General features: G+C 44.0%; 1 protein-coding gene and 1 long non-coding RNA gene across 4 annotated transcripts in view; one reads left to right on the top strand and one right to left on the bottom strand.

Moving 5' to 3' along the window:
• Window positions 1-7,529, top strand: part of LOC119492129 — a 12,502-nt gene extending 4,973 nt beyond the window's left edge. Inside the window, exons 2-3 of the long non-coding RNA XR_005207720.1 lie at window positions 7,025-7,273; window positions 7,353-7,529. This is a non-coding gene — a long non-coding RNA (uncharacterized LOC119492129). The remainder of the gene's footprint in view (window positions 1-7,024; window positions 7,274-7,352) is intronic.
• The window catches only part of prpf8 (pre-mRNA processing factor 8), an 18,253-nt gene extending 1,325 nt beyond the window's left edge, over window positions 1-16,928 (bottom strand). The window contains exons 1-41 of one of the 3 annotated variants that reach the window (XM_037776511.1): window positions 16,723-16,928; window positions 15,221-15,341; window positions 14,940-15,108; window positions 14,685-14,849; window positions 14,352-14,570; window positions 14,038-14,250; window positions 13,679-13,804; window positions 13,411-13,516; window positions 12,850-13,040; window positions 12,430-12,549; window positions 12,125-12,314; window positions 11,816-11,935; window positions 11,382-11,516; window positions 11,126-11,255; window positions 10,805-11,001; window positions 10,452-10,658; window positions 9,760-9,923; window positions 9,546-9,672; window positions 9,065-9,257; window positions 8,701-8,888; window positions 8,367-8,605; window positions 8,002-8,148; window positions 7,679-7,889; window positions 7,379-7,495; window positions 7,020-7,267; window positions 6,742-6,921; window positions 6,475-6,610; window positions 6,114-6,283; window positions 5,682-5,811; window positions 5,404-5,550; window positions 5,134-5,294; window positions 4,760-4,951; window positions 4,009-4,246; window positions 3,737-3,865; window positions 2,670-2,783; window positions 2,366-2,539; window positions 1,944-2,137; window positions 1,585-1,824; window positions 1,313-1,454; window positions 1,025-1,165; window positions 125-264 (exon numbers count right to left, since the gene is read on the bottom strand). In XM_037776511.1, the coding sequence (XP_037632439.1) occupies window positions 125-264; window positions 1,025-1,165; window positions 1,313-1,454; window positions 1,585-1,824; window positions 1,944-2,137; window positions 2,366-2,539; window positions 2,670-2,783; window positions 3,737-3,865; window positions 4,009-4,246; window positions 4,760-4,951; window positions 5,134-5,294; window positions 5,404-5,550; window positions 5,682-5,811; window positions 6,114-6,283; window positions 6,475-6,610; window positions 6,742-6,921; window positions 7,020-7,267; window positions 7,379-7,495; window positions 7,679-7,889; window positions 8,002-8,148; window positions 8,367-8,605; window positions 8,701-8,888; window positions 9,065-9,257; window positions 9,546-9,672; window positions 9,760-9,923; window positions 10,452-10,658; window positions 10,805-11,001; window positions 11,126-11,255; window positions 11,382-11,516; window positions 11,816-11,935; window positions 12,125-12,314; window positions 12,430-12,549; window positions 12,850-13,040; window positions 13,411-13,516; window positions 13,679-13,804; window positions 14,038-14,250; window positions 14,352-14,570; window positions 14,685-14,849; window positions 14,940-15,108; window positions 15,221-15,329 (6,659 nt within the window). In that variant the 5' untranslated portion in view covers window positions 15,330-15,341; window positions 16,723-16,928. The remainder of the gene's footprint in view (window positions 1-124; window positions 265-1,024; window positions 1,166-1,312; window positions 1,455-1,584; window positions 1,825-1,943; window positions 2,138-2,365; window positions 2,540-2,669; window positions 2,784-3,736; window positions 3,866-4,008; window positions 4,247-4,759; window positions 4,952-5,133; window positions 5,295-5,403; window positions 5,551-5,681; window positions 5,812-6,113; window positions 6,284-6,474; window positions 6,611-6,741; window positions 6,922-7,019; window positions 7,268-7,378; window positions 7,496-7,678; window positions 7,890-8,001; window positions 8,149-8,366; window positions 8,606-8,700; window positions 8,889-9,064; window positions 9,258-9,545; window positions 9,673-9,759; window positions 9,924-10,451; window positions 10,659-10,804; window positions 11,002-11,125; window positions 11,256-11,381; window positions 11,517-11,815; window positions 11,936-12,124; window positions 12,315-12,429; window positions 12,550-12,849; window positions 13,041-13,410; window positions 13,517-13,678; window positions 13,805-14,037; window positions 14,251-14,351; window positions 14,571-14,684; window positions 14,850-14,939; window positions 15,109-15,220; window positions 15,342-16,722) is intronic. The other 2 variants (XM_037776509.1, XM_037776510.1) reach the window with 2 other exon arrangements.

Genomic DNA, 16,928 nt, shown 5'->3' with positions numbered 1-16,928 from the left:
TTTGTTATCAGACTGTGAAAAAGCAGAAAACAATGACAGGCAAGAAGCAGCGCACAGATGTAGGAGCCACAAAAGCACAATGAGCTTCTATATTTTACTTTTAACGGTGTGTCATGAAACGTACCTGCAAGTGATGATGATGGTCTTTTCTCCGTCCCAAGAGGGGTTGTCAGCCATGACCTTGGCATGGGTGGTGACGTCCTGTGGGGACAGCTGGGGCGACTCATTAGGCTGAGTATGGATCCAGCCGAGGGGCTCCATTTCCTGTTTACAGAAAGGAAAGAAGTTTAAAATATTTGCTGGTACAACAAAAAGCACAATTTAAAACGTTTACAAAGCAGCGAGTACAACTAACGAGAACTCAGGGATGTCACATTGAGGAAACTTTCCCCTCGGTTAATAAACTTGTGACAACACCGGTGTTACCGATTACAGCAGACATTATACAAGAAAAGACGGCGCTCAATATATGTAGAGCGCTTACTTTGATCTTTACCGTCGGATGGCTGTGTGCCTGGCCTCTCCGGTCCAGCTTTCGCTGCGAGGCTGGCGCCGCGCACTCCGGCTATGACCACTGTGTATAGCGATTGCCTCATTAACGTTATGGTGTCCTTATAGCATTGGGTTTAAATCCAAAGTATTGCCAAATAGGCGCTTTTGCTTTTCGCTTTGACACCAAATCGGCTGCCATCGTCTTGTCTGTCAACTCTCTGATATCCTGTGTGAGAAATCTGACACCTGCTGCTCTGAGCTGAGACTTCACACGGAGCAGGCAATTTCACTTTCAGATTGTAGCGTCCGTCGTCCGACTATGTATCGATAACATGCCGCTGATACAGCAAAATTAACTAAATGGGTTTTATTTTTTATTAAAAAAAAAAAGGCTAAACAACGGTGGGGGTGGTGGGTACGTAATGTAATCGGCGCGTGTCCGACCACGATGTAACACTGGTAACACCGACTAATGCGAGAAGCCTAACGAGCACCCATCATAAAATAGTAAGAATGAGCATGTTTGCCTTACTTTAAGGTATTCATGACCAGGCAGCTGGTTGGGCAGGTGGACAGTCTGGTGTGTCCCCCACTGTGGTACCATGACGATACAGCGGATCTCCTTCACCTGGGGGTTGTCTGGTGGACTGGTGCCATACAGGTAACCTGCAATCTGGATCAACACAGTGCACCGTCAGTATCTACAGACATCTTTACTTTGCACAGACGTGATGAGGCACCCTCAGGTAGAGATGTGCATCAATATAATCAAAAGAAATAGTTTGTCTATCAGCTGCAGCGCTATTTATTATTTACATACTTGTGCTCGCAGATCTGAGATGCAGATGAACTTCTTGAGAACGTTCTTAGGCAGGATGTAGGTGTAGCCCGTCTCCTTGATGTCGTCAGATGACACGTAGATGTGGTTGGTTCGGAGGTGGAGGTTGGCAGCAGATATGGCCCTGACAGGTGAAGAACAAGCAACATTAAAGTTAGGACTGCCTAGTTACACATTTACTACAATACGCTATGATGTTATTTTCCTTTATGAAGAAATGCCTCAAAACAAATTCAAACAAGCCGTCTGCTCACCTGACTCTCCATTCGGTCTTAGAGGAGAAGGTCTGGGTCTCGTAGTTGGAGGTGGTGGAGGTGATGATCTCGTCACCGTGCTTGTTGACAGTTCGGGTCTGCGTGGCTGTGAGCTGCGACTGCTCTTTAGTCTGCTTCTCGATCTCGGCAATCTGCTGACGCTGCTGTGACGGAGCTGAGATCTCCATACCCAGGATGATGTCACGGATCTCAGACTGGGTCAGCGAGGCCACATTCACACTGGATGAAGACAAAAGAACTATTAAATAATCTGGCTTTATTCTGTTCTATTGAGTTACAGAAAAGGACTATCAAACATCTATCCGAGCAACATATTCAGGCCATAAATTAATACATACTTGTTCTTTTTGCCATAATCTGCCAGAATGAGATCCTTGAGTTGCACTTCCACCTTGATCCACTCCTCGTCAGTGAGCGTGGGCCAGATGTGATGAGGCTCGGTGATGGTAGTCTTGTCGGGTTTCAGGATCACCTTGGCGCGGTCATTGTTGACGTGGAGCGCTCTGAGGATCAGGATGAGTCGGGAGAAGGCCTAGAGATTGGGGCAGACCACCAAACACAAACTATTTACACAGGGGATAAAATGATGTCACCAAAAATAAATGCACCATTATGAGTGTTGTTGGGAAATCAGCTTGGATCAGCCCAGGTATACTTGACAACCGCAAGGACAAGTTTGCTTTATTATTTGTGGTGGTAATGAAGCACTTCCATAGAGACACAACACAGTCATATCAGTTTAGCCTGTTGTGAAACTCACTGTGTAAGACGAGATGGTCTTGAGCCAGTCGTCGTAGAGGTTGAACAGCACCATCTGAGGCTCTGTAGCCTTCAGGATCAGGTCTCCGAACTTCTCCACCTTCAAACAGGCCTGGAAGGGCAGCTGCAGCTCAGAGCCTTTGATCACGATGTTGGGGAAGTCGAGCAAGTGGACCTGCACATAGAGAATGATTGTATTAGATCTGGAAAGCTGTCAGGAATTACGGCAATACGATCTTTCAAGGCTTGTCATTATTATTATTATTATTATTATTATAGCAATTGTTAGCATGAGAGAGTCTCACCTCCAGAGGGTCCAGCATGCCCTTCCTGGTCACAATGATCTGTTTGGGCTGCTCCTCCACGGGGAGGGAGCGAATCAGGGCAGCCACTTCTTCAGCTGTCTTCCATTTGGCCAGCTGCAAAACAAGAATAAAGTTAGAATCTAATGAAGGAAAGAGCAACTTCAGCGTATCCATGTAGTCACTTCAAAGGGGTAGGGAAGGTTTTTGAATGCGTCTGTGACAATTAGTTGCAGACAATAGAGATAAGACCTTCACAAACAACAAACAAATTCAAATAACTGCACGTTATAGTCAACCACTACTGATAAGATCGCATATCATCCATTCAGTGTTGCCAGATCAGATTGACAGTTTCCAGCATAGCTGATAGCTGATAGCATCACAACTTAAAACCTGCCAATACCTTGCCAGAAACCTGTGTTAAACCATTACAGATGCAATAGATAACACATACAAAGCTTCAGATCTGCATTAAATAACCAAAATGTTAGATAAATAGGCTATCGCAACCCACTAAGAGCACAGTCAGACAAAGAAATACACAAATTTCCAAGTCATGCCATGTCAATGTCACTGATGATGACGTCAAGGTAAGTAGGTCCTCCGTTATCTCTAACGATGATTGAAAACAATTCATGTCAATCAAATATTTCTCAAATTAAATGAGTCAATAATATGAGTGAGTGGACAACAAAATTTACTGAATTTTGTGCGTTCTTGACCAGAAAATAACAGCTTGTTTGGTAATATTGTTTTCAGAATACTTTATAAACCCCGCCAAATGTTGACAAAAGCAGCCCAAATTTCATCTACAAGCCCAACGCTATTTTTCCCAGCATAACTTAGTCAAAAGTAGCCCAATTTAGTTGCATTGTTTCTGTAATACAAAGAAATGCGCAAAACAAATGTGGAACAAAACACAAAACAAATGCAATGCTAGTAAGAGCCTGTACCACAAAAAACAATATAAACATATATATATGATACAAATCACTAAACACAATAGGAATCAATCCATAGAAGACTAGGTGAGAATGAAAGTGAGGAGTGGTGGAGTAGAGCCGTACCTGTCCCAGACGTTTCTGTCCAGCCCACACAGATGTGTGAATGATCTTGAGGAAAAGCTGTCCAGTCCTGGGGTTGAAGATGAAAATAGCTCCGTTGATGGGCTTCGTGGTCAAGTTACCCTCAAAGGTCTGTTGAGATAGATGGAGAATATGTGTGACTAAATTCAAAAGGACACCTTTTCTTCTATATTCCTAAGCAAAAGCAACATATTTAGACACTTTATTTAGAGTAAAAAGCAGTAATTCCAAAACAAACGACCGTTTGCCCTCACCTTGTGGATGGTGACTCGGTACACGTTGGTGTCATCTACAAACCAGATGATCTGGTTGGAGAAGAGTTCACCGTAGTTCTGAGAGGACAGGTAGGGCTCAGTGGGCTCTGAGGAGTACAGCTGCAGACCTTTGCGGATGCGCTCCCTGAGCACGTACAGGGCGGGGTTGGCTTTCATGATCTTGGCCATGGCCTGCTGGATCAGAGGCTTGCTTCCAGGGAACCAGTTACCATAGGCACTATGGAGGAGAAATACAATGACATACAGAGTTAAATACCAACTTGAGATTATTTTTTCATCAATATTTTCTTTGTTGATACCCAGAGAAAAACACTTCATGGGAGGTCAAAGTACATCTACCCTACAAGTACCCTTTCTGTTGCAGACAGTTGTGTTCATGTAAAACAAGTTAGGAAGCTAGTGTGAAGACTTCCAAGGCTACTGCAGAACATACTTGACATGAACAAGTGGATGTCAGAATTCAGGCAATGTTGTCAAGCATTTACCACAAATTTCTGGTTTATTTTTACACACCTATAACACACTGGGGCTCACTTTAAAATCAGGAAGAAAACACTGCTTTGCCCTCTTAAACCATCAATTAATACTAATTTTCCTGTAGCCAAAATGACTGTTAATGTGTTAGATCAAACAACATAATTATGTGGCATCCTATTTTTAGGTTTCTCTTTTAATCAGTTAATATCTGCCATCATACTGGTCGTGTACCCATGCTTGTAACAATCCTAACCTGTGGAGGTTGTAAGCCAGGTCGATAGCAATGAGCACCCCTGTGGGGGAGGGGTAGATACTCATGTTGTCGGTGGTGTAGTCCAGGAACTTGGCCCTGGCGTAGCGCTCGATGTCGTGCGAGTCATAGTCACCCCAACGCAGCTGGATGTCGATCCAGTACTTCTGTGTGGTGGTGCTGTCCATCACGTCTCTGTAGGAGGAGTGGCACATTTTAATTCATAGAAGATGAGATTAAGGACCTTTAAAATGCTTCCGTGATGAGTTTATGAAACCCATTAATGTCTTCAGAGCACCTAGTGTAACTTTAAAATATATTCAGTGACATTTTTTCTGGAAGCAAAAGTTATGTAAAGATAGTTTCAAAAGTCATACTTGGAGTCAGCAAGCAGAGATGGTCGAGAGACGTTCCACTTGTACGATGCAAAGAGGAGGATGTCTGCACACGATGAGTTCATCTTGTACGACTTCCTGGGGTGGATGGTCTCCTTCTGCACCGTCTCAATCTCAAGAGCATCCAGCTCCTGATCAAACACCTGGTAACAAAAACATTGTGGTCAATAATCAAGCAGGTAAAAAAGCCATTTTAAGAACAAATTTCAGTGTGCTACATTTCCATAGCGAGGTAAAAGAAATCAAACCTACCTGACAGAGATCCATGACGATGCTCTCATGAATCTTCTGCCACAAGTGAGCCCTGAAGATCTGAATGAGGGAGATCTTCAGTGTGGGGATCTTGCCGTGCATAAAGATTCCTGTCAGGTCAAGTTGCACCTGGAAACCCACGTACACCTAAAGACAGAGGACAGGAAATGAAGGAAAAGACAGACATGTTTAAACCATTTAGACAGATCTTCATTCTTGACTGTTTTTGTACAGGGACCTAAAAATCAGATACATTTACAAATGTTGGTTGCACTAACGTTGGCTCTGTTGATGGTGGGTGACCACCACAGTGTGAAGCGACGGTTGGGGATTTGGTTCAGACCAGACCTCTGGGCATTGGTCAACTTCTTCCATTTCATGGACTCCTCAAAGCCACTGGCCTTTTCCCTGAAGACCAGAAAATGAGACATTCTTTAATGAAGGAATAAAACAAATCCACAACTTGGAAAAATCAGCTCCAAGGATGTTAACAATTGAGGAGGGAAATATAAAACACTCATACAAAGTACATCAAGTATTTTGGCTGTGCTCTTTTGTTTTCCATTTATTAGGTAACACACTTAGGAGCACAGAACAATATTGAACTACAATCTCTTCTTTTGAGAGTTGTCTGAGCCCTAAAATGTTCAAACTCTTATTTCTCGGATATTCTCGCACTATAGGCTTTCTTAGTATCAATGTACTCTCACCAGAAGAGACCCTCCCAGGTGGGAAAGTAAGTGCCTTTGAAGAGCGTGTGCTCCAGGATGCCCTCCACGCCGCCCAGAGCCTGGATCATGTCTGTGCGGTAGTTGTTCAGGTTCCACAGTTTGCCGTCGTGCCTCTGGTGAGTCCACCAGAATGGATTCTGCTTCAGCACCTGCACTCAATCAATACAGAGACATCAATAGATATATGCATGTTGGTGTCAAATGCAACTTTATAAAAAACAGTCAGTATGTTAACATGCTAATTATAAGGATTTGTGGTACATTCATGTTAGAATCAAACTAAAAACAACTGATCCCTGGTACTTAATTTCTCAACCTATCAGTAGTGTCTCCATCATACCTGGTACTGTTTGAAATCTGTCCTGACTCTCCAGCCTTTGTCATAGGCCAGTGTGTGTCTGTCCTTCTGGAAAAGTGTGTTGATACGGGGGATTCCTCTGTCCCACGAGTCCTCCAAATCCTCCAGGGTCAGACGCCTGAAACACAGAAAACACATTGCTACTTGTCTTGTCGAGTTTCAGCTCACATTTGTTAAAATAAATACTATTGGATCAGTGCAGAACTGCAGATCCTGTGAATTCAACAAATGATCCGATTAAGACAATACCTGTTCTGGGCGATGGCCTCCTGTCTTTTGAGGGCGTACTCGGCCCAAACCCTCTGAGAGTCAATGAACTCGCTCTCCCACGGTTGAATGTAACGATACAGGTTAGGAATCAGCTGATCTTCTTCGTGGCTCATTCCAGACCTGAAGTGGGTGATACCCACATCTGTCTGCTTGGACCACCTGGTGGAGAGAGAGAAGAATTAAAGCCCAGTTTGCTAAATTAATTTACTGACAAGAGATCCAGACAACAAACATCCTTCATGTTGACTTTAACTTACCGCAGGTCCGACTGTGGAATAAGCACGTGGCCCATGGACAGCATGCCGAGGCCGCCCAGCTCTTTGGGAGTGTAGAAGACTACAGGAGGGAAACGGCTAGGCATTTTGGAGTTCAGGCCGATCTTGATACGCGTCTGGATCTTGTTCTCGCACTTCACCAGCAGGTCCAGGAGCTCCTGGGTGTTGACCACGGCCTCGCGGAAGTACGTCATCAGACCGATCAGAGCTGTGTTCCATTTGTTCACAATCTGGAGGTAAAGACGGGACATACTGAAATATTCTGACAAGGTAATTATCCTTTTTCCTTTTTAACATAACATGCTACTGCTCTAGTTTTTTGGGAAAGGTTGTCAGCTGACCTTGGTGAATGTGGTGGATCCAGAGGCCATCAGGATCTGACGCACTCTGTTGTGGAAGCGCTGCATCGACTCATCGTCCACACGCAAGAAGCACTGTGCTGTCCTTTCTTTGGTCACCTACACATAGAAATACGATACAGAGAACTTTAAAACAGGAATGTGATCATGGCCACTTTAAGACAGACAGCAGTTATGCTATCATAAGATGCAAGTGTTAGAACTGTAATGAGATATATCTCCAAACTGTTGAAGTGAAGCTGTTCGCATAACAGACGCTTATTTTGGGCATCAGTTCCTCACCTCGTTCTGCAGGTTCCACACACCATCCTTGTGAGTGAACTCCTCGTAGCTGGTGCGGCACTTTGGCAAGATGCGGCACTCGAAGCCGCACATGTTGAAGAGCAGGTTGGGGTTGTCTTTGCTGTAGACCGAAACAAAGCTGTTCTCCCACTGGACAGTGGTCACGGATCTGGGCAGGCGGTTCTTGATGTCCCAGAACACAGCACGTCCCCTAGGAAGAATAAGATCAGAAAGGTTATTACGGCTGTTTGTCTCCAAATCTGGTAAAATAAGAATAAGATTTAATAATAGAATAATCTACTAGTTTAAGAGGTGGAACTCACAGGTTGACGTCGTGCTTCATCAGTCTCATGCGGGCATCGCGGGGCCAGCACTTCTTGTTGTTGTAACCCACTATGTTCTCGTTGTTGGGGTCTGGGTGCTCCGTCAGGTACCTCTGAATCAGATCCCTGGCCTCGTCAGCAGAGAACCTGGTGGACCCATGAAAAAGCCACAACTTAGAATTTATCAACAAAAACCTATTTTTTCATTCCTGTTCACAAATCTGTACCATTTGGCAGCGAAGGCAGAAGCCAACTAACTTATGCAATTTTAAATTTCTGTCCATCAGAGCTCGTGTTGCCAAAAAGCAGTATTCCCAAAAACCACGTTAGGAACGTCTTTTATCATTGTGGTGATTCAATCGCACCTGAAGAAGATGTGGATGCGGTCGATGTAGCGGCAGTACAGACGGATTGGGTGGGCGCTCTCCGTGGGCGTGTCTTGGAAACTGAGGAAGTCATTGGGCATCTGAGGCGGGCCGGCCATCTCGCTGGCGCGGTGCAGGCCCAGCACCAGCAGGTCCATCACCAGACCGTAGTACTGCACAATGAACGAGGCAAACTGGAGCCCCCTGATGATGCCGTAGGAGTTGGTGTGGTTCATGTCCTAGATAGACAAAGAGGAAAATATTTAGATCAAATACCAGAGAAACTTATTTATAAAGATTCTAAATCAGATTTAAAATGAAAGAGTGTGTTTACCTTGTAGTTGATGACCACGTTGTTCTTGGCTGTCATGTAATCAGCGATGTTGTGGTCAACAATCAGACGCAGCAGCCTGTTGAGCAGGGTCAGATCAATCTTCTCGTACATCTTCTCGTAGCGGGACTCCAGCATCACGTTGCACTCTCCCTCCGCCGTCTCCCACACGTCCTGCAAGTTGTTGATGCCTGAGGAGAATTTACAAAAGGATAATGTTTGACTTGTGGTCCCCTTCTAACATTAACGGTAGTAATCAGATGGGATGTATGTCATTAACAAAAGTTTACTTCCACCTAAATGCATACTGAGGTATTACACAATATGATCAGACTTTCATACAGTTAACACCATTATTGGTCCTGACCTTGGCACCACTTGTAGACCAGCAGCGGTGGCGGTTCAGTGTCAGCAGGTTTGATCCAGGGAGGGAAGAGGCGCCTCTTGTCCGCCTCGTACCACAGGTACTGGTCGAGGTAGGCGTCGGTGATCTTCTCCAAGGGCTCGACATCATACACGGGCACCAGGTGACTGTACAAGTCCATGAACTCGATACCCACCTGCAAAAGAAGAAGTCGTTCTGAGACTGACGGGAATCAAATGTGATGGCTAAGACACACGTTTATAAAAGTGTCATTAAATTCAAGGCTTATAGCAAACAATTCCTGCAGTCATCTACAAAAAGTATGATGATAACATGATACTCAGCTAATTTCTGAATAAGGGCTAATGAAACAGGCTCCGTTAAGTAAAGAGCTTTTCATCCACGGACAAGAAATACTGTGCAACATTTTTGACAGCAGAAACGTCACTGTTAACTAAACATAAATTCACATCTTGGTCCTGACCTCTTTGAAGGCTCTCTGTGTGAGCAGGTGACGTTTGATCCTGGACAAGGCCTCGTGAGGGTTGTCGTACGCCTGCTCAATGAGCCCCAGCTCCTCCCTCTGACTCTGGTTCAGACGAGACTTCACACTGCGGGGGGACGCAGAGACACAATATGTAGAGAACAACATTCTGGCATTTCCTGATAAACTTGTTCATGTTGAAACGTGTGTTTACCTGTACGCCTCCTTGAGCCTCTCCAGGGCCAGGATGAGCAGCTTGGTGTCGTGTTTGTAGGACAGCGGGGGGAAAGGAATGGGCGAGAACCGCCGGCTCTCCAGCCAGTGAACAGTGGTGGTGTAAATGGCCACCGCCTCTTCGGCTGTGATGTAGGGGCCATCCTGTAAGCAGGACATATACACTTCATTAAAAATATGGCAAAATGAAAAGCACTTAGGTAACATTTACTAATCACAACTTAATACATGAACATTAACGCCTAAGTACAAATATAGCATAAGAATACATGATTAGAAGAAATGTCTGAATGGTGAAGAGACAACTGCAGCTGCAGCCAGTAATAAAGAGTCACCATTCATTTTAATATTCCTCTAGTTCTTACGCACAGGCAAGCAGACCAATGCAAGTGCGCCTTTGTAAGAGGATTTTATTCAAAACTTGGATGTGGGTGCATTATATTTCTGCTGAAATGCAGGAGGTTGACAATCAGCCGCAATTACTAGGTTGTTATTAGTAAATACAGTTGTGGGCAATTTCTTTAAGGTCAATGACCAAAGAGCAATGAAATATAACTAATCAATACAACAGTTTATAAATATTAACATTGCAAAAAAAAAACACAAATCCAGCTTTTTATTGATGGAAAGACCCTTTCAACATTTCCTTTTTGAGCTTTCTTTCTGTGTTACCTTCAGGTAGTTGTGCTGTCTCTCCTGCTCAGCTTTCAGGTACAGACGGGTCAGCCTCCCCAGGTTCTTCTTGCACACCGTCTTGTCCACAGTGGCTCCGCGGCGGATTCGCTCACGGTTGTAGTGGGCGGTGTTGGTCCACCAGTCAGCTTTGGCCTTGACGTAGCGCAGGATCATGTTCTCAATGGGAGTGGGCAGGCCTGGCACCTGTAATGAAAGAAAGACAAATCCTAAATTCAAACAGGGCAGCGCTTTAAGGATTCTGTGATTAATCCTGGTCTTTTGATAACAAACCATTCCCTCTCCCGTATCACACTTAGTCATAGTGGAAATGATCTCTGTGACGCACTGACCTTCCAGGGGATGTTGGCCTTCCAGCACCTCCAGGACTCACTGAGGTGCTGCAGGATGGTTCTGGCCTTGTTCTGTTTGATGCCCTCGGGCATCATGTCCAAGATGTCGTGCATCACAGCGGCACGCAACTCCAGGTCAAAGTGAGACTCCACACGCTGTTTGGTCACCGTCTTGGCTACGCCCTTGGAGTGACGTCCTGTTGGGGCAATCGAAAAACAATGGTTTATTATGTCCTGCAGACACAAACCTGTGCACCATCCGTTTTGTTGCTGCAATAATAGTAGCCACCACAAAAAACATGGGGGAGTGTATATGCATACCTTCAAACTGCCTGGCGAGCAGATTCCCCAGCCACCTCTCCAACAGCGGAGTGATCCCCCTCATGAAGAACAGCCACACTCTCCAGCCGGGAGCCCAGAAGCCACAACCTGGACCTTTGCCCACAGGACCCTGAGAACAAACAAGAAAATCATAATGAATTCAAACTTAATAGATGGCAAGCTAAAATGGACACCAAACACAATATCTCAAATACACAAACAGTTGGCAGATCAAATACACAGAGTATTTACTTACAGTGTTGAAGCGGTAGTAGATGAGATGCTTCAGATCTTTGCACATCCGAATTTGTCTCATCAACTTGTACTTGTATCGGTACATGCCTGTCAGCTGACCCACATGGGCAAAGATGTACTGCAGCCCATCAGACAACTACAATACAGAGAAGAGATTCTGGGATTAGTCAACTATGAAATGACTGTAAAATAATCTTAAAAACACCACTGAAATCAGTACAAAAAAATGATCACACTTCCTCTGCCACGTGTGCACCATCCACACGAGGCGTAGAAACAGCACTCGTGGACTCATCATGGCACATTATAAAAGAAAGACACGTTTAGGGGAGGTCTCCGAGTGTGTGACAGAGGATTTTGTGCTGTTTTAATGACATGAGTCCATGCTGTGACCGGAGGAGCTCATCACAAGTTCAAATTTGTTGCTGAACTCACCTGGAAGGCGTCAACATTTCCCAGTCTGTACTGCACATGGCTGTCCACCACCAGCTTGCTGAGACGCAGCACCTCTCTGCACAAGTGAAAGGCGTTACCGAATCGGGACTTCTTTCTTTCCTGGAGACAGAAACAAGAACACAGTTATAAGTCAACCTTGAAATAGGAAATTCGATTTTGAGTATTTTTATGAGTAAAGCTTCCAATAAAAGGATGAGAATATTGTAAGTTCAGAGCAACATTTAACCTCTTATTGTTCATTTAGGTTTGATACAATGTTGTCAACAACAACAACAGGTGGATCTGTACCTTTGTGGTGAGAGTCTTGACAGGCTTCAGGTTGAAGTTGTAGTCAAGATGCAGGTAGTTGAGATTCTTACGGTGGATGAGCAGATTGAGCATGTTGTAACCCTGTCTGCAGACCTGCAGACCCACCTCCACCCAGTCCAGCTTGGTGGACTGAAAGAACTTGGTGGCCTTGAAGGAGCGGAACAGATACCTGAAAGACAACAGATGGAAAATCTTAACAGAAAGAAAAAAAAAACTCATTGATGAGCTTCATTTAAAAAGAAAGCTTAACAGGAAATCAAAATAAAGAGTCCAATGATGCTCACCTCTTCTTCTGGGCTTTGGGTGGTCTGTGTTTGAGAGCGTTGAGCACATAGTACTTGAGCAGCTTCTGATACGACACGCGCACTTTCACTGGCTGTCCTGCGGGGCAGTGCTCGCGGTACCTTGAGAATAATTTAACACACAACTAACATTTAGGCATAACATGGTACCAGAGGATTCCTTGGGTTTTTCTAGTTTCATATGATGCCAGTATCTTCACTCTAGCCTTAAAACTGAGCCTACTACATCCGGAAGTTGCGTTAATGCATTAAAGCAAATTAGTGACGTAAAAACAAATTTGCATTAACACATTATTGCCTTACTTTACATCTGAATAAGATACACAAAATAATATTTTCTGTTTGCAATCAGTAAACTATGACACATTTAGTCTCATTCCAACAGGTTGGTTGTTTGCTCACCAGTTCTTGATCAGGGGGATATCAATGGCTCGCCTTGTGCGGCCAGATCTGAGGTTGAAGGGTCTCGGCGCCCACAGCAGAGCGATGCCGTTGGCTGTGTTGTCTGTGTAGAGTGGGGTCTCCTTGAGGAAGGGCTCCACATACTCAGGAAGCTCAAACTCCTCATCGTCTTCAGGCAGAGGCTCCTGACTCTGCATGTGCAGGAAATTACAATAATTTAAGAGCGAGTTAAAGAATACTGACTTGTAAATAGAACAGCTAAATGTAAAGAAAAGGGATCGTAATCATTTTCATTTCTGCTGGAGTTTTACCCCAAATCAATTTAAATAAATTAGAAGCAATATCTGAATGATGAAGGGCCAACTGCTACTGCAGCCAGTCAAAGAAAAGTCACCATTCATTTCAATATTCCTCAAGTTCTTACGCACAGGCAAGCAGACCAATGCAAGTGCGCCTTTGTAAGAGGACTTCATTCACAACATGCGATTTGTTGCGAGGGAATTATATTTATCTTTTCACAGCAGCCAAAAAGGTAGAAGGTGGATAATCATCCACACTTACCTTGACAGAGTGTCTGTGTGAAATGGGGTTGATCAGCGGGTCAAAGTAGAACGCTGGGAGATCTGGATCCTCCGTCTTGATAAACACCACGTTAGGTGTATGATACCTGCGAGGGGAAAGTCATGAGTATCTACTCATTTAGTCATTGGATGAGCAAAGACCTTCGGGGGCACTTCACACAAGTTACATCTGAATATTTTTTAATTAATTTGAGTTACTTTTAAATGAACTGCAACTTTAAGAAATAACTCATTCATTAATTTCTTACCAGGTGAGGTGGACGTGGTGCGGCAAGTTGTTGTACAGGTAGGGAAAGGCGATTTTGTACTCTGTCCTGATAGGCTGTCGGATGATGATCTTGTTGATGTCGTTGAACTCATTCCAGTCTTCATCCCTGCAGGAAACACAGAGAAGGGTCAGCTAAGACACAAATCATCTATTCTTACTTGATGTTTTGTTTGAGGTCAAACAGGATTAATATTCAAACTATTACAAGAAACACAAAAAAAAATTTCATTTCTGAGCATGCAAGTGGTGGTCATGCCATGTGACCTCCACAATCCAATAAAATGAACAGAGTAAAGTCTGTAGGTCTATATGTATTTACTAAAGGCAGGAGGTCCTTACTGGAGGTTGATGTCCCTGACCAGTGGCTCAAACTTTGGTCCCCCGGGAATGGCCATGTTCAAGGCCTTGGAAGTGAAGAAAGCCTTGAGGTCAAACAGATAAAAGTAATTGAAATCCACCAGGTCTGTGAGCAGCTGGTTGGCCAGGCGGTACAACGTGGACATCATGGGCAGCGTGAACTGCCAGCGACGGTAGGTGGTGCCATTCACAAACCTGGAAGAGGGCACAAATTAATTATTCTTTGATTCTTTTAGCTACATTTCAGCTGAATATGTAAAATTGTTCGCCTTTAAAAGAGGGACGGAATGGCTTACTTGGCAGTGTCTTTGAGGGGCTGGTGCTCATAGAGCCACTCCGCAACTGAAGAGTCCTCCTCAGAGTCCAGCTCCATCTGGATCGCCTCCAGTGGCTCCACATCAAGGATGTTGTCAGCGTAGTCCAGCGGCGGCTCCTCATCATCGAATGGTGGAAAGCGCATCCGCTTGAAGTGCCGACGATCACGCTTCTCACGCCGCATCATGATCCACATGGTTCTGGGAGGAGGATAAGGGATAACAATGACTTTAGAAATACAAATGAGTATAATGCACTTGATGTGCCATGTACTACAAAGATGAAAAGCATCGCCCAACATCCCACTCTCTTACCCCCACTGGGCGATGTAGACTGGCTCTATGACCCAGGGAATTTCATTCACAAAGGAAATAGCTCCGGTGATGTGGTAGAGGACGGGCACATCTCTGATCTGTTCCCAGGGCATGGGCATGTTTTCCAGCAGCTTCAGTACAGCATGGGGCATGTACTTGAGGGCACTGTTCAACAAAAAGAAAGATACAGGATGAGCTATGGCAGTGGTGATGCTAACCAATTAACAAAGAATTAAAATGCCAATTCATTTTTACCCGAGGTACACCCTCTTGTCATGGCGAAACTTTCTGTTGGTCATGTCTCCGTGGTCCCTGATAATCTTGCGGACATGCTCAGGGGGCATGTCTTCCTTCTGAGCATCCACAAAGCCAAACTTTCTCTTTTCAGAGTAGCGCTTTGCCTGCAAGTGCTGCCATTTTCTTGCTGTAGAGTTAGAGGACATTTAAAACAAGATTAACCCACATCCACTTGTGATATAACATTGTAGTTCTTAACCTCACCAGGCATGTGCTGCATTGAGTGAAAGTCAACATACCTTTCTCTTGCAGTTTTTCCTCAGACATGTAGTCCGGGATGGGCACAGGAGGGGGCACACCTGGTGGCATCCCTGCAGGGACCCCTCTGTAGGGGAAGGTAGCCGCCATGGCGCCTCACTACTGAAAACAACAAACAGAGAATTTCAATAAACATTTCTCCCAAATGTGTTTAGTTTTAAATGTCATCAAGGAGTGGGGTTACCAGTTAAAACACCAAAAAAAAAAATCGCATTTCCATTATACATATAAAAGCCAAATTGATGCACAACTCTCCATTACATTAGGACACAGAGTTCTCTAGCAAGCTTATTCTACAGACCATGCCAAGTGGAAATGAATCGTATTTATTCAACAAACTGGTACTCGTCTCTTGGTACTTTAGAGAATATAACTTTTGCACATTATCCAAGTACTGTTATCTTGGAAAGACCACATTGAATTTGTCTGTAAAAAGACATAACAAAGAATTTACTTTTTCTGCCGCCTCAGGTCTTTTGGGTCAAGTAAGCAAATTCTTCTTTTGTTTTTCACTTCTGTGATTATGAGTGTTCTACAGTATTGTTATACTACATGGTACAAGACTTTGTCCACTACTTTAAAGTCAAAACAGCTTCACCAAAGGAAAATCTGCTCAAAGATTGTAGGTTAACCCCTTGAGAAACTCTATGAATCAGCCTATCATAATAACATATTAAGGCTGACTAACACCATCGTCTCTGACCCCAACCATGTTTTGAACAGTGAATATGAATTGTTACCATCAAATTCGGAGATACAGGGTTACACGATTTAATAAGGTCAGACTGAAGCACTCTTTTGTGCACCAGTCAATCCTAAAACTAAATATGGAGCCTAATCCCAGATCAAATGTGCGTTGAAGGGCCTTGAATATCGTCTTCTGTGATTATAATGTTTAAATGTACGTGTCCTTGTTTCTGGCCTTTGTCCTTTCTGTGATGTTTGTAATGGGTTATGTATGGTTAATGGTGATGTGTGTTTTGTCTGATGGGTCTTACTTGTCTGTCTGTCTTTAGTAACAGTATGTCTATTGGATGTGTACTTTTTCTCAAACTGAGCTGCCTATGGATGCAAAATGAATTTCAGTGCAAACTGACAATAATATCGTATCGTATGTTGCAAATGGAGCAAATTTCAGACCTGTCTGACCATAAAGCATCATCGTATTATCTAAGTAATGCCAACAAAACCATTCATTTGGCGGTTAGCTAGCTAGCTTAACAACATGGCTTCCCGTACTTACCAAACTGTAACTTGATGTACAACTTTAAGAAAAGCAAACTAGACTCTTTAAGCGTTCCGTAAACTTCACAGTACAAAAATACAATCAGTGTATTCTTTAAAATACGCCACACACCAAGTTATAAAACATTAAACCGACATTAGCACCCTCTTGTTTGTTGATCAAGCAGCGTGGATGAAGCTAAAGCTAGCCTAGCAGCTAACTAACGGCTGCATGTTAAACAATAAAACACCTCTCTACCTTCACTCACCGTGAGATCTATTAACGATGAAGACAGCCGTGTTACACACTCAATCATCTACCACATGTCTACTGTGGATTATCCTTGTTTCTGATTCTCTGCGGTGTGGATTTGTGTTGATTTGTCTTCACGCACGACGGTCGACGGCGGCCACACGATGAACGTAGCTCACCGGGAATCACAGACAACAGCTACGCCGGATATA

Source organism: Sebastes umbrosus, chromosome 7 (genome assembly GCF_015220745.1).
Source record: "Sebastes umbrosus isolate fSebUmb1 chromosome 7, fSebUmb1.pri, whole genome shotgun sequence".
NCBI lineage: Eukaryota > Metazoa > Chordata > Actinopteri > Perciformes > Sebastidae > Sebastes > Sebastes umbrosus.
The sequence above is the reverse complement of the archived record's forward strand: the minus strand, read 5'-3'. Positions and strand labels throughout refer to the sequence as shown.